The sequence below is a fragment of the Bubalus kerabau genome, chromosome 4 (genome assembly GCF_029407905.1).
Source record: "Bubalus kerabau isolate K-KA32 ecotype Philippines breed swamp buffalo chromosome 4, PCC_UOA_SB_1v2, whole genome shotgun sequence".
Classification (NCBI taxonomy): Eukaryota; Metazoa; Chordata; class Mammalia; order Artiodactyla; family Bovidae; genus Bubalus; species Bubalus kerabau.
In genome coordinates, this window is record NC_073627.1 from 162,521,053 (window position 1) to 162,538,658 (window position 17,606).

General features: G+C 46.0%; 1 protein-coding gene across 1 annotated transcript; it reads left to right on the forward strand.

Annotated features, from left to right (window-relative positions):
* Positions 1–1,171: 1,171 nt before the first annotated feature.
* LOC129651733 (tumor necrosis factor receptor superfamily member 10C-like) lies at positions 1,172–14,114 on the forward strand. Its single transcript, XM_055580325.1, has 6 exons — positions 1,172–1,441; positions 10,021–10,120; positions 10,745–10,858; positions 11,869–11,980; positions 12,793–13,031; positions 13,479–14,114. The coding sequence occupies exons 1-6, from the start codon at positions 1,259–1,261 to the stop codon at positions 13,667–13,669; spliced, it is 939 nt and encodes a 312-aa protein (XP_055436300.1). The 5' UTR covers positions 1,172–1,258; the 3' UTR covers positions 13,670–14,114.
* Positions 14,115–17,606: the final 3,492 nt, after the last annotated feature.

A 17,606-nucleotide genomic window follows, 5' to 3' on the forward strand; every position in this document is an offset into this window, starting at 1 on the left:
GGTGAGCCCAGTTTGTGAAATCAGAGACATTCAGAGTTGTTAACATAAAATAGGACTTGGTGGATGTATTCATCTGCAAATAAAGTGTTTCAACTACATAGTCACAGCCAGGCCACCTTCTTTCTCCTGGATGCCACTTATATTGGGGCCGGGAGTTATTCACCAGACTCCAAAATGTTCTGTTGGGTAGAACTTCAGGTTTATAAAATAAAAGTGACAAAAGTAAACTTATAAACCGTGTTAATGATACTTCAGATCTTTGAAAAGTAGAGTTCACAACAGGAAAATATGGTGTGTATCCTTTGCCTTTGGGGGCTTCCCTGGTGACTCAGTGGTAAAGAATCCACCTGCCAACGCAGGAGACTTGAGTTCCATCCTTGGGTCGGGAAGATCCCCTGGAGAAGAGAATGGCAACCCACTCCAGTATTCTTACATGGGAAATCCCATGGACAGAGGAGCCTGGCGGGCCACAGTCCATGGGCTCGCAAAAGAGTTGGCCATGACTTAGCAACTAAACAACAATTCTTTGCCTTTAAATAAATACTTACTTATAATTCTGTAGTAAAGTGATTATTAACACTATTTATATGAGATAGGCCCAGGGCAAAAAGGTTCACCAGGTTTGTCTCATTTCCTAAGTACTTAAATCTCAGAAAGTGCAAGTGAGTCTGGCAACCTACTCATTTTTCTAACAATTCAAGATTTCTTAGTTGACCCATCACTCCCCTACAGTACAGTACAGGGCACCTCTTGGATCTCCTTCTTGGCTGTCCATGTTCTCTGGCCTCCTTGGGGCCCTGGTCAATGAAGGGCGGGGCGGGGAGGAGCAGAAGCTGGGAGTGGGCAGAAGGCAGTAGTTAGAAGACAGGTGGTTCATTCCTTTTTTCAACCCGTGGGGCATTAGGACCTGGCTGGAACGCAGATTCTGAGTCTCTCCGGCACGTGGGAGGTGCCCTGCCCCCCCCCTCCCAAAGGCACAGACCTGCCTGGCGCTGAATGAAAAACCGGGTCACATGCTGTTCGCTGGCGGAAATTCCCCTTTTGGTAAAGCCCGGGCTCCTCTCCTGAGCCACGCGTGATTGGTTGGAAGTGGTAATGATTATATCAGCAAGCACTGGCTCATTCGCTACCGCGGGTGACGCGATCCCAGGGCGGGGTGGTATAAAAGTAGAGGCACGCTCAGATTAAACAGCAGAGCTCCCCTCCGCGCAGCTCGCAGGGGTAATCTCGCGCCCCACGAAACACACTTTCATTTCTGATGGCTCTGGAGGCTGTCACCCCGCGGCAACCTGGACAGCGAACGCTCCCCGACCGCACCGTGCAGCGGGGACAGAGGGCAGCGGCCGCCTCGAGCTCCCGGGCAGGGTGCACCCAGGGCCCCAGGCCTCGACTCCGGGGCCCCTGGGCTCTCATCTTCACCGTCTTCGGTGTCTTGCTGTTGGTGAGTTCCCGCCGCGAGTCCCGGCTCCAAAAGGCGCTCTTGGTGGCCCGGAAAAGGCCCGGGCGCGCCTGGCTGGGCAAATCCTGGTAGGACCCGCCCGGCCAAGTCCAATACGCGGCGTGTTGGTGGGGGGCGCTAGAGTAAGGACCCCTGGCGTCTACTTGCTGCCTGGAAGATCTGGCTCCTTGGAGAACCTGACCTCTGGATTGGCCCCAGGCCCAGCGAGCATCAGATCGTCATTTCTTTCCTTTCCCTTCCCTTTTCCCTCTGCCGACTCTCCTCTTTTCTCTCTCTTTTGCTATTTTGCACTGCATGTATCTTCTAAAACGTGTCCTTTGTAAATCATTAAGTGTAGGCTCCATCTTCCCCCCTCCACTGCCTTAAGCACCCTTAACATTTCCTTTTCTCTGAAAGGAGAACAACTTCAAAATTGCTTCCAGCTCCTTACACTTTATGAATAGAAACCACCAATCAACTCAGCTTGGGTCAGAGTCTCACCACTTTCTTTCAGAGGGGAGTTGGAGGCTCTGGGTGTGGTTCAGCGCTGCTGCTGCTGCTAAGTCGCTTCACTCCTGTCCAACTCTGTGCGACCCCATAGACGGCAGCCCACCAGGCTTTCCCGTCCCTGAGTGTGCATTTTTAAGAAACTCACCATGGGGAAAAATGTGCACACTTGGCACCGCTTTCTTGCATTGTTTGAGGCTCTTTTCAAAGCTGCTTAGAGGGTCAAAGGAAAAAAAAAAAAATTAAGGGTCTAACAAAGTTACAGAAATCGTGAAAATAGGCATCTTTCATTGAACAAATTAGTACCAAAAATCTGGAAAGAAATAGCATTTTGTATTCACAAGAAGTCTAGAATTCGTTTTTAAAGTATCGGTTTGTAATAGGTAGGACTCATGTTGAACACTACTTGATGAATGGGTCTGGGTGCCTGTCAAGTATCCAGTGTAGCCATGTGCATTGTCTGTTGGGTAACTCCTTAGAAGTGGAATTGCTGGGTCAGTGGGTTAGATGATTTTACACTTTTGCCTAGATAATGACAAACTGTTCTCCCAAAGAAGACTGGACCATTTTAAGTCACACCAGGAGTCCACAAGGGTGCCCTATTTCCCTGCACCCTTGCACACTGAGCTCAAACAGTAAAGGATCTGCCTGTGATGCAGGAGACCAGGGTTCAATCCCTGGGTTGGGAAGTTCCTATTGAGAAGGGAATGGCAATCCACTCCAGTACTCTTGCCTGGAGAATTCCACAGACAGAGAAGCCTGGCGGGCTACTGTCCATGGGATCGCAAAGAGTCGGAGACGACTGAGCGACTAACGCACACACGCACTTGCACACTGAACTTTAACACTTTCCCAGTCTAAGAAGTAAAGATGGGGCACCATAGTGTCATGGTTTTGATTCTTCCATTCCAGTAGAGTGTTTCAAGGATCCGTGAGATTGCTGAGACTGGGAGTGGATAACCAGGAGACCCCAGGTTAGGACATAGGGGAGGGCACAAAAATTCAGACAATAAAAGAGCTAACAAAAATCTTTACACAAATTCTTTCGGACAACAGGAGTTCTTCACTAGTTCTTCTAAGGCCAACATAACCCTAATACCTAAACCTAACAGAAACATTTGAAAAGAAGAAAAAATACTTTTAAATACCCTTCCTAAAAACAGAGGCAAAATTCCTTTACAAAGCAAATAGTTAACTAAATTCTAGATCTTTAAAAACTATGGCAGAAACCATCACATAAAGTAACTATCCTCTAATTAAAAATTTAAAACACACACACACAAACCAGTGTAAAGGAGAAAAGCTGTATGAACAGCTTAACAGATGCAGAAAAAGAATTTGAACTGACACTTAACCCCCTGTAATGAAAAGGGGAAAGTGTTAGTTGCTCAATCGTGTCCCAACAATTTGCAACCCCATGGACTGTAGCCTGCCAGGCTCCTCTGTCCATGGAATTCTCTAGGCAAGAATACTGGAGTGGATTGCCATTCCCTTCTCCAGGGCATCTTCCTGACGCAGGGATTGAACCTGGGTCTCCTGCATTGCAGGCAGATTCTTTACTGTCAGAAAAAAGTCTCATTTTATCAGGGTAGAAAGGACCTTCCTCCATATGATGAAGGCCACTCCCTCTTGGAGTCACATTAGAGACTAGGATAACTGAGGAAGGGGCATGAGGGAATGTGTTGAAGCAAGCTAATTTCCATGATCTAGATAGACGATTTGGATTTCCCAAGTGTATGCATTAAAAAAAAAACAAAAAAAAACTCTTTGAATGGTACCCTTAAGATTGTGCATGTCTTTCTTTGGAAATCTTTTTTTTTTTTTTTTTCTTTTTAAACTTTACATAACTGTATTAGTTTTGTCAAATATCAAAATGAATCTGCCACAGGTATACATGTGTTCCCTGTCCTGAACCCTCCTCCCTCCTCCCTCCCCATTCCATCCCTCTGGGTCGTCCCAGTGCACCAGCCCCAAGCATCCAGTATCGTGCATCGAACCTGGACTGGCAACTCGTTTCATACATGATATTTTACATGTTTCAATGCCATTCTCCCAAATCTTCCCACCCTCTCCCTCTCTCACAGAGTCCATAAGACTGTTCTATATATCAGTGTCTCTTTTGCTGTCTCGTACACAGGGTTATTGTTACCATCTTTCTAAATTCCATATATATGCGTTAGTATACTGTATTGGTGTTTTTCTTTCTGGCTTACTTCACTCTGTATAATAGGCTCCAGTTTCATCCACCTCATTAGAACTGATTCAAATGTATTCTTTTTAATGGCTGAGTAATACTCCATTGTGTATATGTACCAAAGCTTTCTTATCCATTCATCTGCTGATGGACATCTAGGTTGCTTCCATGTCCTGGCTACTATAAACAGTGCTGCGATGAACATTGGGGTACACGTGTCTCTTTCCCTTCTGGTTTCCTCAGTGTGTATGCCCAGCAGTGGGATTGCTGTGTCATAAGGCAGGTCTATTTCCAGTTTCTTAAGGAATCTCCACACTGTTCTCCATAGTGGCTGTACTAGTTTGCATTCCCACCAACAGTGTAAGAGGGTTCCCTTTTCTCCACACCCTCTCCAGCATTTATTACTTGTAGACTTTTGGATCGCAGCCATTCTGACTGGTGTGAAATGGTACCTCATAGTGGTTTTGATTTGCATTTCTCTGATAATGAGTGATGTGGAGCATCTTTTCATGTGTTTGTTAGCCATCTGTATGCCTTCTTTGGAGAAATGTCTATTTAGTTCTTCGGCCCATTTTTTGATTGGGTCATTTATTTTTCTGGAGTTGAGCTGTAGGAGTTGCTTGTATATTTTTGAGATGAGTTGTTTGTCAGTTGCTTCATTTGCTATTATTTTCTCCCATTCTGAAGGCTGTCTTTTCACCTTGCTAATAGTTTCCTTTGATGTGCAGAAGCTTTTAAGGTTAATTAGGTCCCATTTATTTATTTTTGCTTTTATTTCCAATATTCTGGGAGGTGGGTCATAGAGGATCCTGCTGTGATGTATGTCAGAGAGTGTTTTGCCTATGTTCCCCTCTAGGAGTTTTATAGTTTCTGGTCTTACGTTGAGATCTTTAATCCATTTTGAGTTTATTTTTGTGTATGGTGTTAGAAAGTGTTCTAGTTTCATTCTTTTACAAGTGGTTGACCAGATTTCCCAGCACCACTTGTTAAAGAGATTGTCTTTAATCCATTGTATATTCTTGCCTCCTTTGTCAAAGATAAGGTGTCCATATGTGCGTGGATTTATCTCTGGGCTTTCTATTTTGTTCCATTGATCTATATTTCTGTCTTTGTGCCAGTACCATACTGTCTTGATAACTGTGGCTTTGTAGTAGAGCCTGAAGTCAGGTAGGTTGATTCCTCCAGTTCCATTCTTCTTTCTCAAGATCGCTTTGGCTATTCGAGCTTTTTTGTTTTTCCATACAAATTGTGAAATTATTTGTTCTAGCTCTGTGAAGAATGCTGTTGGTAGCTTGATAGGGATTGCATTGAATCTATAGATTGCTTTGGGTAGTATACTCATTTTCACTGTATTGATTCTTCCAATCCATGAACATGGTATATTTCTCCATCTGTTAGTGTCCTCTTTGATTTCTTTCACCAGTGTTTTATAGTTTTCTATATATAGGTCTTTAGTTTCTTTAGGTGGATATATTCCTAAGTATTTTATTCTTTCCGTTGCAATGGTGAATGGAATTGTTTCCTTAATTTCTCTTTCTGTTTTCTCATTATTAGTGTATAGGAATGCAAGGGATTTCTGTGTGTTGATTTTATATCCTGCAACTTTACTATAGTCATTGATTAGTTCTAGTAATTTTCTGGTGGAGTCTTTAGGGTTTTCTATGTAGAGGATCATGTCATCTGCAAACAGTGAGAGCTTTACTTCTTCTTTTCCAATTTGGATTCCTTTTATTTCTTTTTCTGTTCTGATTGCTGTGGCCAAAACTTCCAAAACTATGTTGAATAGTAATGGTGAAAGTGGGCACCCTTGTCTTGTTCCTGACTTTAGAGGAAATGCTTTCAATTTTTCACCATTGAGGATAATGTTTGCTGTGGGTTTGTCATATATAGCTTTGATTATGTTGAGGTATGTTCCTTCTATTCCTGCTTTCTGGAGAGTTTTGATCATAAATGAATGTTGAATTTTGTCAAAGGCTTTCTCTGCATCTATTGAGATAATCATATGGTTTTTATTTTTCAATTTGTTAATGTGGTGTATTACATTGATTGATTTGCGGATATTGAAGAATCCTTGCACATTGATTGATTTGCGGATATTGAAGAATCCTTGCATCCCTGGGATAAAGCCCACTTGGTCATGGTGTATGATCTTTTTAATGTGTTGTTGGATTCTGATTGCTAGAATTTTGTTAAGGATTTTTGCATCTATGTTCATCAGTGATATTGGCCTGTAGTTTTCTTTTTTTGTGGGATCTTTGTCAGGTTTTGGTATTAGGGTGATGGTGGCCTCATAGAATGAGTTTGGAAGTTTACCATCCTCTGCAATTTTCTGGAAGAGTTTGAGCAGGATAGGTGTTAGCTCTTCTCTAAATTTTTGGTAGAATTCAGCTGTGAAGCCATCTGGACCTGGGCTTTTGTTTGCTGGAAGATTTTTGATTACAGTTTCAATTTCCGTGCTTGTGATGGGTCTGTTAAGATTTTCTATTTCTTCCTGGTCGAGTTTTGGAAAGTTGTACTTTTCTAAGAATTTGTCCATTTCTTCCTCGTTGTCTATTTTATTGGCATATAATTGTTGATAGTAGTCTTTTATGATCCTTTGTATTTCTGTGTTGTCTGTTGTGATCTCTCCATTTTCATTTCTAATTTTATTGATTTGATTTTTCTCCCTTTGTTTCTTGATGAGTCTGGCTAATGGTTTGTCAATTTTATTTATCCTTTCAAAGAACCAGCTTTTGGTTTTGTTGATTTTTGCTATGGTCTCTTTTGTTTCTTTTGCATTTATTTCTGCTCTAAGTTTTAAGATTTCTTTCCATCTACTAACCCTGGGGTTCTTCATTTCTTCCTTTTCTAGTTGCTTTAGGTGTAGAGTTAGGTTATTTATTTGACTTTTTTCTTGTTTCTTGAGGTGTGCCTGTATTGCTATGAACTTTCCCCTTAGGACTGCTTTTACCGTGTCCCACAGGTTTTGGGTTGTTGTGTTTTCATTTTCATTCGTTTCTATGCAAATTTTGATTTCTTTTTTGATTTCTTCTGTGATTTGTTGGTTATTCAGCAGCGTGTTGTTCAGCCTCCATATGTTGGATTTTTTAATAGTTTTTCTCCTGTAATTGAGATCTAATCTTACTGCATTGTGGTCAGAAAAGATGCTTGGAATGATTTCTATTTTTTTGAATTTACCAAGGCTAGCTTTATGGCCCAGGATGTGATCTATCCTGGAGAAGGTTCCATGTGTGCTTGAGAAGAAGGTGAAATTCATTGTTTTGGGATGAAATGTCCTATAGATATCAATTAGGTCTAACTGGTCTGTTGTATCGTTTAAAGTTTGTGTTTTCTTGTTAATTTTCTGTTTAGTTGATCTATCCATTGGTGTGAGTGGGGTATTAAAGTCTCCCACTATTATTGTGTTATTGTTAATTTCTTCTTTCATACTTGTTAGCATTTGTCTTACATACTGCGGTGCTCCCGTGTTGGGTGCATATATATTTATAATTGTTATATCTTCTTCTTGGATTGATCCTTTGATCATTATGTAGTGACCATCTTTGTCTCTTTTCACAGTCTTTGTTTTAAAGTCTATTTTATCTGATATGAGTATTGCTACTCCTGCTTTCTTTTGGTCCCTATTTGCATGGAAAATCTTTTTCCAGCCCTTCACTTTCAGTCTGTATGTGTCCCCTGTTTTGAGGTGGGTCTCTTGTAGACAACATATGTAGGGGTCTTGTTTTTGTATCCATTCAGCCAGTCTTTGTCTTTTGGTTGGGGCATTCAACCCATTTACATTTAAGATAATTACTGATAAGTATGACCCCGTTGCCATTTCCTTTATTGTTTTGGGTTCGAATTTATACACCATTTTTGTGCTTCCTGTCTAGAGAATATCCTTTAGTATTTGTTGGAGAGCTGGTTTGGTGGTGCAGAATTCTCTCAGCTTTTGCTTGTCTGAAACGCTTTTGATTTCTCCTTCATACTTGAATGAGATCCTTGCTGGGTACAATAATCTGGAAATCTTAACATTGAAGTAAACTGTAAAGAAATATTGACCTCGAGTTACTGACATAATGTTGATGTATTAAGAGTTACAGATATGAATTTCATCATAAAAATAAGACACTTAGAATGGCCAGAGGGGGATGGTTAGAGAAAGAAATATGTGATACACCTAAGTTACAGAACTTAGGTGCTGAGCATGTAAGAGTTTAGTGAATGAATCTTAGAACTTTGTTGGATGTTTGAAACTGTTCGTAACAAAACAATGAGGGAGAGAGTCTGTGAGAGGAGAACCAGGGAAGAAAGGAAGGCATAGGATTGTTAGGGCCGGGAAAGGAGAGTCCACCAATTTGGGGTGACTCGGAGGAGGCCCAGACTGGGGAAGGGATGATTAGGGGACACATATGAGCTTAGCTGTCCCCAAATACTTAACAGGTGGCATTTTATCTTGTTTAGATCCAGGCAGTTGAACTGGGCTCAACATAAGCTGTTTCCACTTCAACTTTGTTTTTCTTTCTTTTTTTTCCTCTTCATGTCACTTTCTACTTTAAATCACTCCCAGATTAAGTTACAAAACTATACAAAACCCTTTGTTTCCTGTATCATCTGAAACATAGCTGCTGACATGACAGATCCCATGACTGGACACTTGAATGTATATTTCCCACAAATGAGGACAGTCTTCCCCCAAATGACAATACAATCCTGAACATCAGAACACTATCATCAACACATTAATCCTGGTGGAAGCCTCAGGCTCCAGTGATTTCAGACTGGCCCCATTGTGTCATTTTTAGCACAGCTGCTAACTGCTGCTGCTAAGTCGCTTCAGTCGTGTCCGACTCTGTGCGACCCCATAGACGGCAGCCCATCAGGCTCCCCGGTCCCTAGGGTTCTCCAGGCAAGAACACTGGAATGGGTTGCCATTTCCTTCTCCAATGCATGAAAGCGAAAAGTGAAAGTGAACTCGCTCAGTCGTGTCTGACTGTTAGCGACCCCCTGGACTGCAGCCCACCAGGCTCCTCCATCCATGGGATTTTCCAGGCAAGAGTACTGGAGTGGGGTGCCATTGCCTTCTCTGTTTTAGCAGAGAGACTTGGCTAAAAGCCCTGTATTGCTATTTCTTCTTTCTCCATGTGATTCTGGTATTTTGTGGAACACTGACAGCTTCCTTTTGGGGACCGCTTGTTGGATTAAAGCCACAAATCCATTACTCAATATGTGATTCTATATCCTGATTATGAAAAATTGTATGCATGACAGAACCCTCATTTGTGAAAATGTGTGTGTGTGTGTGCACGCACATGTGAGAAAGAAAGAGAGAGCCTAAGAATATTCACACATATGGTCAAATAGAAGTCAAGACACAAAATAATGGATGCTTTCTCTAATCAAGGGGATCTTTATGGTTTCTGTATTCTTATAAAAAAAATTTTCCTTGCCCATACTTTCTGGGCTTCCCAGGTGGTGCTAGTGGTAAAGAACCAGCCTGCCAACACAGGAGATGCAAAAGACTGAAGTTTGATCCCTGGGTCGGGAAGATCCACTGGAGGAGGAAATGGCAGCTCACTGCAAAATTCTTGCTGGGAGAATCCTATGGACAGAGGAGCCTGATGGGCTACAGTCCATGGGGTTGCAAAGAGTTGGACGTATCTGAGCACCTACTTTCTGGAATAAACATATTTTAAGAGGAAGGAATACAGGGGAAAATTAAATGTACATTACTTGCTGGCACAAAAGGCCAAAGAACAAATATGAATGAGAGTTTAGAGCTGGGAAGAAAGGTCCCAGTTCTGTTTCATTTGCAGGTAGTGGTCAAGGAAATGGGGGGTGGATCCTAGAAGGGGTGAGAGTGTGGAAGCCACTCATGCCTGTCCCTGCTTTGTCTCCATAGGTCAAACCTGCTTCAGCCATGTCTGTAAGGAAGGATGAAATTCACCAGCAGTCATCAGCCGCACTGGAACGGAGCCCCCAGCAGAAGTTATGTCCACCAGGTAGATTCTAAGACTGGTCTCCAACCCTTGTCTTCATGTCTGTATATTTATTTTTGGCTGTGCGGAGGCTTTGTTGCTGCACGGGCTCTCTCTAGTTGTGGAGAGTGGGGCCTGCTCTCCAGTTGCGGTACTTGAGCTTCTCCCTGGGGGGCTTCTCCTGCTGCAGAGCACAGGCTCTCGGGTGCACGGGCTGCAGTAGTTGCAGCCTGTGTGCTCAGTAGTTGTGGCTCCTGAGCTGTAGAGTGCAGGCTCAGTATTTGTGACACGTGGGCTTAGCTGCTCTGCAGCAGGTGGGATCTTCCCAGACCAGGGATCGAGCCCATGTATTCTGCATAGGCAGGCAGATTCTTTACCACTGAGCCACCAGGGAAGCCCCTGACCTTTCTTTTTACTGTTTAATGTGCCAGCTATGAGTGTGACTTGGATGTGTGGCTTGTAATATATTTCTGTTGGCAGTGCTGGTCTAGGGTATGTGGTAGATGAAGAATCAAAAGATGAGAGCCCGGTTGAGGAGAGTTCCCCTTGTGGATTCCACAGATGGCCAAAAGAGGCCTCCGCAGCCACACTGCCAGCCTCAGGGAATCCTGCGGGGATTTTCTCACCAGTTTTTCCCTTTCTTCCCAGGATTCTATATGGAAGAAGCCATTGGAGGTTGTGCCCCATGCACCGATGGGATAGACTACACCAGTCATTCAAACACCCTCCCTTCTTGCTTACCTTGCACGACTTGCAAATCAGGTACAGAGCCTGTGGTCCCCCATGCCTGCAGTTAGAGTGCTGGGTGACGAGATGGGATTTAAATGGGACGAGGAGTCAGAGACCTGATTTCCAGCCCAGCTAAGTCTTCATCCTGTCTTAGGTCAGTAGAATAATGAAAACAGAAGTTATTTGCATAACGCATGCCAACTGGTAGGGAAGTCTTTCAGAACATCAGCTGGAAAGAGGAGAATAACGTGTCCCCTGGTGGAGGGGGCTGGATGGTAACAGTGCAGAAGGCCTGGGGGAGTGGGGCAGGGCTGGGTTTGAGCTGTGTGATGTGTCTGATTCTGGGCCAGGCTCCTGCGGGCGCCATGCCCTCTGCTCTGGGGTCTCAGCCTCTCTCAGCCTTCATGACCTGAGGTCCCTCTGCCTCTCCAGCAGGCATCACCCGTTGGGACATCACCCAAGGGTTCCTCTCCATCCACAGCGTCTCAGATTACACCTCACCCCAGCCCACTTCTTGCTCCTCATTTGTGATCTAAAACATTTTTCTTCCCAACCCTGATGCAATCTGTAATGATGCACAGTGCCTTTTGTATGCCTCTGTTGGTGACACGTGAACAGTGGCTGTTCTATGGATGCTGTATGTATGTTGCCACAGAAAATGACCCCAAAATTATTTAAGAAAAAAAAAGATTAATTCATTTATTTTTGGCTGTTCTGGGTCTTTGTTGCGGAACAAGGGCTTTCTCTAGCTGTGGTGAGGGGGGCTGCTCCTTGTTGCTTCTCATCGTGGTGCACAGGCCCTAGAGCACAGGATCAGTAGTTGTGGCACACGGGCTTAGCTGCCCCGCAACATGTGGGGTCTTCCCAGACCAGGGATGGAACCTGTGTCCCCTGCTTTGACAGGCGGATTCTTAACCACTGGACCACCCAGGAAGCCCTTCGAATTACTTCTTCAACTGAGTGGATGGAGATCTGGGTGGTGAAGAAGGGTTGAGAGACATATGAGGGAAACACACCCTCAAAACCTTATCTTTGGTCTCTAGGAGAAGAAGAAAAAAATGGCTGCACCCCGACCAAGGACACTGAGTGTCAGTGCAAACCTGGCACTTTCCGTGGAGAAGATGCACCTGAATTCTGTCAAAAATGCAGCACCGGGTGAGACACAGGAGCCTAGGGGGGCTTCCAACCCACAGGAGACCCGAGTTTCCTTGTACCCATTTCTCTCTCCTGCTTCCGTGAAGCCCCTCCCACCTCCCAGAGCTCCCTTGTGCCTGTGGGGTCTCCTGAGCCTGCAGCAGTGCTCCCTACCACCACTGTTTGTCCTGCACGGCTTTCCCAGTGGCCCCTTCCCACGTCTCCTCGGGAGGGGCCTAGAAAGACCGAAGTGCTGACAGCAGACAGAAGTCATGAGGAGGCCACGTGTGTGTTCCTTCAAGGTTCCTATAAAACCGGAGCCAACTCGACAGGCCTCACACCCAGCCCCTTGTTCCCCAGTAGCACCTGAATCTTTCTTATTTGGGGACTCGGTGGCCAATAGTAATTCACTATCCTCTGATGCTCCAGTATTGGCTGAGATTGGTAGGAAGAGTCAACAGGTGGATGAGAGGGCCTTATATTCCAATTTAACTGGAGGATGAGTCAAACTTGTGACTCTTGACCTGGATGAGGCCCCCCCCACCCCGCACAGAGCTTCCCGTGCAGCCCAGAGAAGCCAGACGGGCCTTGCAGAGGAAGCCCAGCTCCTGAAGGGCAGCTCTGAACACTCAGTAGGAGCCCGGGAGCTGCAGTACACAATCCTGGATCGTTCTCCCGCCCAGGGATGGGGAGTGAGGGGACCCTCCCCTGCAGACAGCAAGAGCCTGTCTCCCCTCCACTGTCTTGTCAGGGGACCCAGGACAGGAGGCTGCCCCCTCTTTCTCCTCATCCAGCCAGCTGTCCCTGATGGGTCCCCCTGTGTCTGTACCCAGGTGCCCTGATGGGAAGGTCATGGTCATGAAATGTACCCCCTGGAGCAACATCAAGTGTGTGGACCAAGAATCAAGTACCCTGACCCATGGGGAGGCCCCAGTTCCTGGAGAGCTAGCAACCATGAGCCAGAGACCAACCATCACTCCCTCTCCCTCATCAGGCCCTTCAAGGCTGGTGATTAAACTTGTATCTGTAATTGCCGCTGTCCTAATCGGATGTGTATGGTGCTACTTTACAGGTGAGGTTCTAGAAGGGAAGGAGGAGGTGCTGGCTCCCTCCTCCATCTCCCCAATCCTCCTGTTCCTCCTGGCTTGTCTCTGATCTTGTTCCCCAGGAAACCCCTCCTCCTCCCACCTCACCTGGTCCTACAAAACTGATCACATTGGGCCCCCAACTCAGCTGACGGTCCCCTCTTCCCCCTGGCTGAGTCTGGTGGGAGGAGGCAGGAGAAGAGGGTGGTTCAGTAGCACTGCACAGAGATTTTACATGGGTTTCATTTTACTTCATTTTCTCCCTTCTCTTCTCCTCCCTGAGGGTTCTCCAGATTTAGAATATCCCGCTTGCAGTCACAGGCCCGGGGTTGTTTGTTCAGTGTCTGAGCCCCCACCCTGCACCCTGTCCCTAGGAAGGGAGGTGTGGCAAGAGCGCCCTCCCCACCACTCAGTGGATGTCTCTTCTCTTCTAGGTCTCTTTAATGAGTGCTGGCACAAGGTGATCGGTTTCTCCAGCATCTGGTGGCCTCAGACCCTCAGTTACTGCATCACAACAAAGCCCAGGGTGGACATGGTCCCCGGTGTGTCCTATGCTGTTGTCCCTGACTCTCTCAACTGGCCTGGGGGCTCTAGGCTGAATGTAGGAGGGAGACTGGCCTGCTGAGAGCTGTCCTAAGGCTGGTTGGCAGCGCTGGCCCTGTCCTTACTGTTTGAGACACCCTCACTCTGTAGCCCTGGGGTGTGGGGGGTGTCAGGCAGGGGTGCTCAGTTCCCCTTAGCATCACACCAGAGTCTGGGTGCCATCAGCAGAGCCCAGATGTGCTGAGTCTATGCCCACTTGGGCATAGCACAGGTGTAGGTGGGAAGGCAGAACCTACTGTGTCCCCTCAGAAGCTGTAGGGGGTTGTGGGTTTGTGACTCCTGGGTCAGTGCCTTGCTTTTTCGAGGCCCTTTTCTGGCACTTATGTCCCCCAGGAAGGTCTGGGGCTCTGGACCATGCACACAACAACAGGCTGACCAATGGAGATTGACTTTCCATTCTGGTCCCTTGGCAGAAAAAGAAGCTGCAGGAAACAACGCCCAGTCCCGAGATGCAGCAAGCAGACTGCCTGTTGGTGAGTGTGGGGCTCTGGCCCTTCTGCTTGCTTGGGACTGTGGTAGAGACAGGGAGAGGCAGTGGGTCAGGTCTCCTCTTCTCTGGGGAGGTGGTGATGGAGGGAGACCGCGGCATGGAGAGAAGGGAGCCCACCCCGTGCTCTGGAGAGAGACCAGGGCATGGACGGGAAGGGAGTCCCAACCCCTGTTCTGGTCCACTGGCAGCTCTGATGCTACTTCTCATCTGTCTTGTCACCACATCCCTCGTCTAGAACAGGGCAGGCGAAGGGTAATCACTCCTCCCATGACTGACTCAGTGATGCAGTCAGAGCTACATAATAATTTTCTATGTGACTGTTACATACTTTTAAGCCATTCCTCATCATAGTGGGAATTTCACATTTATTTCAAAAGTATTGTTAAGTTGAATCTACTTGAAGTAAAATTTCTTTGTCAACATATAGAAGTATTTTCACTATGTGTATGTGTGTGTGCATATATATATATGTATGAGGAGGGCATGGCAACCCACTCCAGTATTCTTGCCTGGAGAATCCCCATGAACAGAGGAGCCCAGCAGGCTACAGCCCATGGGGTCGCAAAGAGTCAGACATGACTGAGTGACTAAACATACGTATATTATATATGTATACATACACACACACACACACACACATACAGAGACGTTTACAATTTGGGGTCATATCATTTCAATAGTTTTGAGGTTTTTGAGTTTTACCTTAATTTATAAATTAATCTAGGAGGAATTGAGATCTTTTAGCTATTCTATATTTTTCTTATGAAAAGAGTTAGCATTTTAAGTTAAGAGTTTTATAATACCTCAACTCCATGTGTGTTTTCCTTTGGTAAATTGCTCATTTCTTGTTGAGGCTGTATCTTTGTATTACAATGTTCTATAACCTTATGAGTTTATCCAACTCATAATTCATTATAGAATTTATTGTCATAATTTTTAACATTCACCATCCACACACTCACATTTACGTATTATTGTTGAACCATTAGAGTTTTATAAGAATACAATCGTATATAAAATAATGACTCTTCTGTCCGCTCCCTTCAAAGATCCTGCATTGGTTTTGTTTTGCTTACGGCTGCATCTGCCAGAATTTCAGAACAAGGTTTACTAGGCTCAGTTCTGTAACCTAGGACCCCCGGTTAAGACCAAGGCTGCTCTCCATTGTGTTTTACAGAAACCAGCAGCACCTGAAGGATCTCAGAGGAGAAGATGGCTGCTGGTTCCAACAGACGCCACTGAAAGTGAGTGTTTGTTTCCTGGGTAGGGGATCAGGAGTAGAGGGAGGAGGGACAGTGTCCTAATTTCTGTCTCCATAGCGGTTAGGGCAACTCAGAGAGGGGATGGCTTGTCCCTGAACCATCGGGACTCTAATTCCCCCCCTGCCCCCTCCTCTTTTTCCCACCCTGCACCCCTCTGTCCTCTAACAGTGGCCCCTAACACCTCCCTGTCCTTCCCTCCTCCACCATCCTCCTCCCTGGTTGCTCAGGGCCAGGTTGACCCACTCTGAGACATCCGAGAGGTTGTGCTGTCCAGCAGGGCACCTCCTGGCCCAGGGAGGCTGTGGAGCCCCTGTCCATGCATGCTAAGTCTCTTTAATCATGTCTGGCTCTTTGCAACCCCATGGACTGTAGCCTGTCAGGCTCCTTAGTCCATGGGATTCTCCAGGCAAGAATACTAGAGTGGGTTACCATGCCCTCCTCCAGGGATCATTCCAACCCAGGTATCGAACCCATATCTTACATCTCCTGCATTAGCAAGCAGGTTCTTTACCACTGGTACCACCTGGGAAGCCCTGAGGAGCGCCTGAACTGTGGCTAAATCTGATGAACTGTAGTATATAACTCGATACTGTAGTTCAAGGACTTGGTAGAAAAAAGGACTGTAATTTGTCTCGTTAGTTTTTTTTTGTATATTGATTACATGTTGAGGGGCTTCCCTGGTGGCTCAGATGGTGAAGAATTCGCCTGTAATGCAAGAGAACAGGGTTCAGTCCCTGGGTCAGGAAGATCCCCTGGAGAAGGGAATGGCAACCCACTCCAGTATTCCTACCTGGAGAATCTCATGGACAGAGGAGCCTGACAGGCTACAGTCGATGAAGTCACAAAGAGTCAGACACACAACTGAGCAGCTAACACTACATATTGCAGTGAAAAAAATTCTTAACTTACTTTTAATTGGAGGATAATTGCTTCACAATGTTGTGCTTCTTTCTGCTGTACAGCAACCTGAACCAGCCATAGGTACACATATATCCCCTCCCTCTTGAGCCTCCTTCCAACGCCCCCATCCCACCTCCCTTAGGTTATCACAGAGCACCGGATTGAGCTCTCTGTGTTATAAAGCCACTTCCCATTAGCTATCTATATTACATATTGAAATGAAATTTTTTAGAATACTTTGAGTTAGTACCATATTTCATGAAAAGTAGTATTGTTATGTTTCATGTTTTCAGTGTAACTGTTAGAGAATATAAACTTGTGTCGGGTGCCCTCCTTATGTACTGTGGATGGTGGTGTGCACAGCATTTCACACACACAGCGTTGAATCTGCAGCACAGCCCATGAGGCAGGTGGTGTTTGCTCCATTTTAGGGTTAAATTCTTGCTCAGAGTCTGTCCCCATCCAGCTGTACCGCAGTGTCAGGCAGTGAGGCCGAGCGGGGTGTGAGGCCGGAGACCTTCCTCCCTCCAGGCCTTTGCTTTGTCCCCAGCGCAGAGGTGGCAGCCAGGGGGCCTCACCCTCCTGAGAAAGGCAGGTGCCCCACCCTCCTGAGAAAGACAGGTGCCCTCCTCTGAGGTCTGTTGCCCCTCGCTGTCCCACCCTCTGTCTCCTCTCACAGATGCCTTCTCCCTCTGTGACAGCAGTCTCCTCTTCCAGATGCGCCCTCATCCCCTGCTTGGGGCAGGACTCTCTGCTGACCTGGACTGTCCCCACCTGCTCTGGGTGCTGGCGAAGTCCAATGCCCAGTGCCTGTGTGGCTTGTTTGCTGCTGGGAAGCAGGTCAGGGGCGCAGAGCAGCAGGCTTACCAGCAGGGGGAGCTCCTCAGGTTCCCATCCTGAAGTCTAGGCCTGAATTGAGGGTCCTTGGCCTTTGTGGAAGCCTGTTCCAACTCGGCCTCTGTGACTTTCCCCCAACCTAGGCCTGAAGCTATTCTTCAGTGACTTTGCAGCTATCTTTTCCTTGTGATTTCTGTGATTCGCTCTTGATGCAGTTGGGCCTCACATGAAATGAGATCCTTGTGACCAGAGAATAGGCCTGGGTCTCTCCGGATGCCTTGTGTGAAATGCTGCCAGTCACCAAGAAGGGACAGGGGACCTCAGTCAACACCCTGATGGATGCCTTGGAAATGCTGGGGCAAAGGTTGACAAAAGAGACAATTCAAGAGCGCCTGCTGAACTCAGGAAAGTATTAACATGTTTATGAAGAAAGGGAGACAGGCTCTGCTGTGCCCTGACTGTTTGAGGAT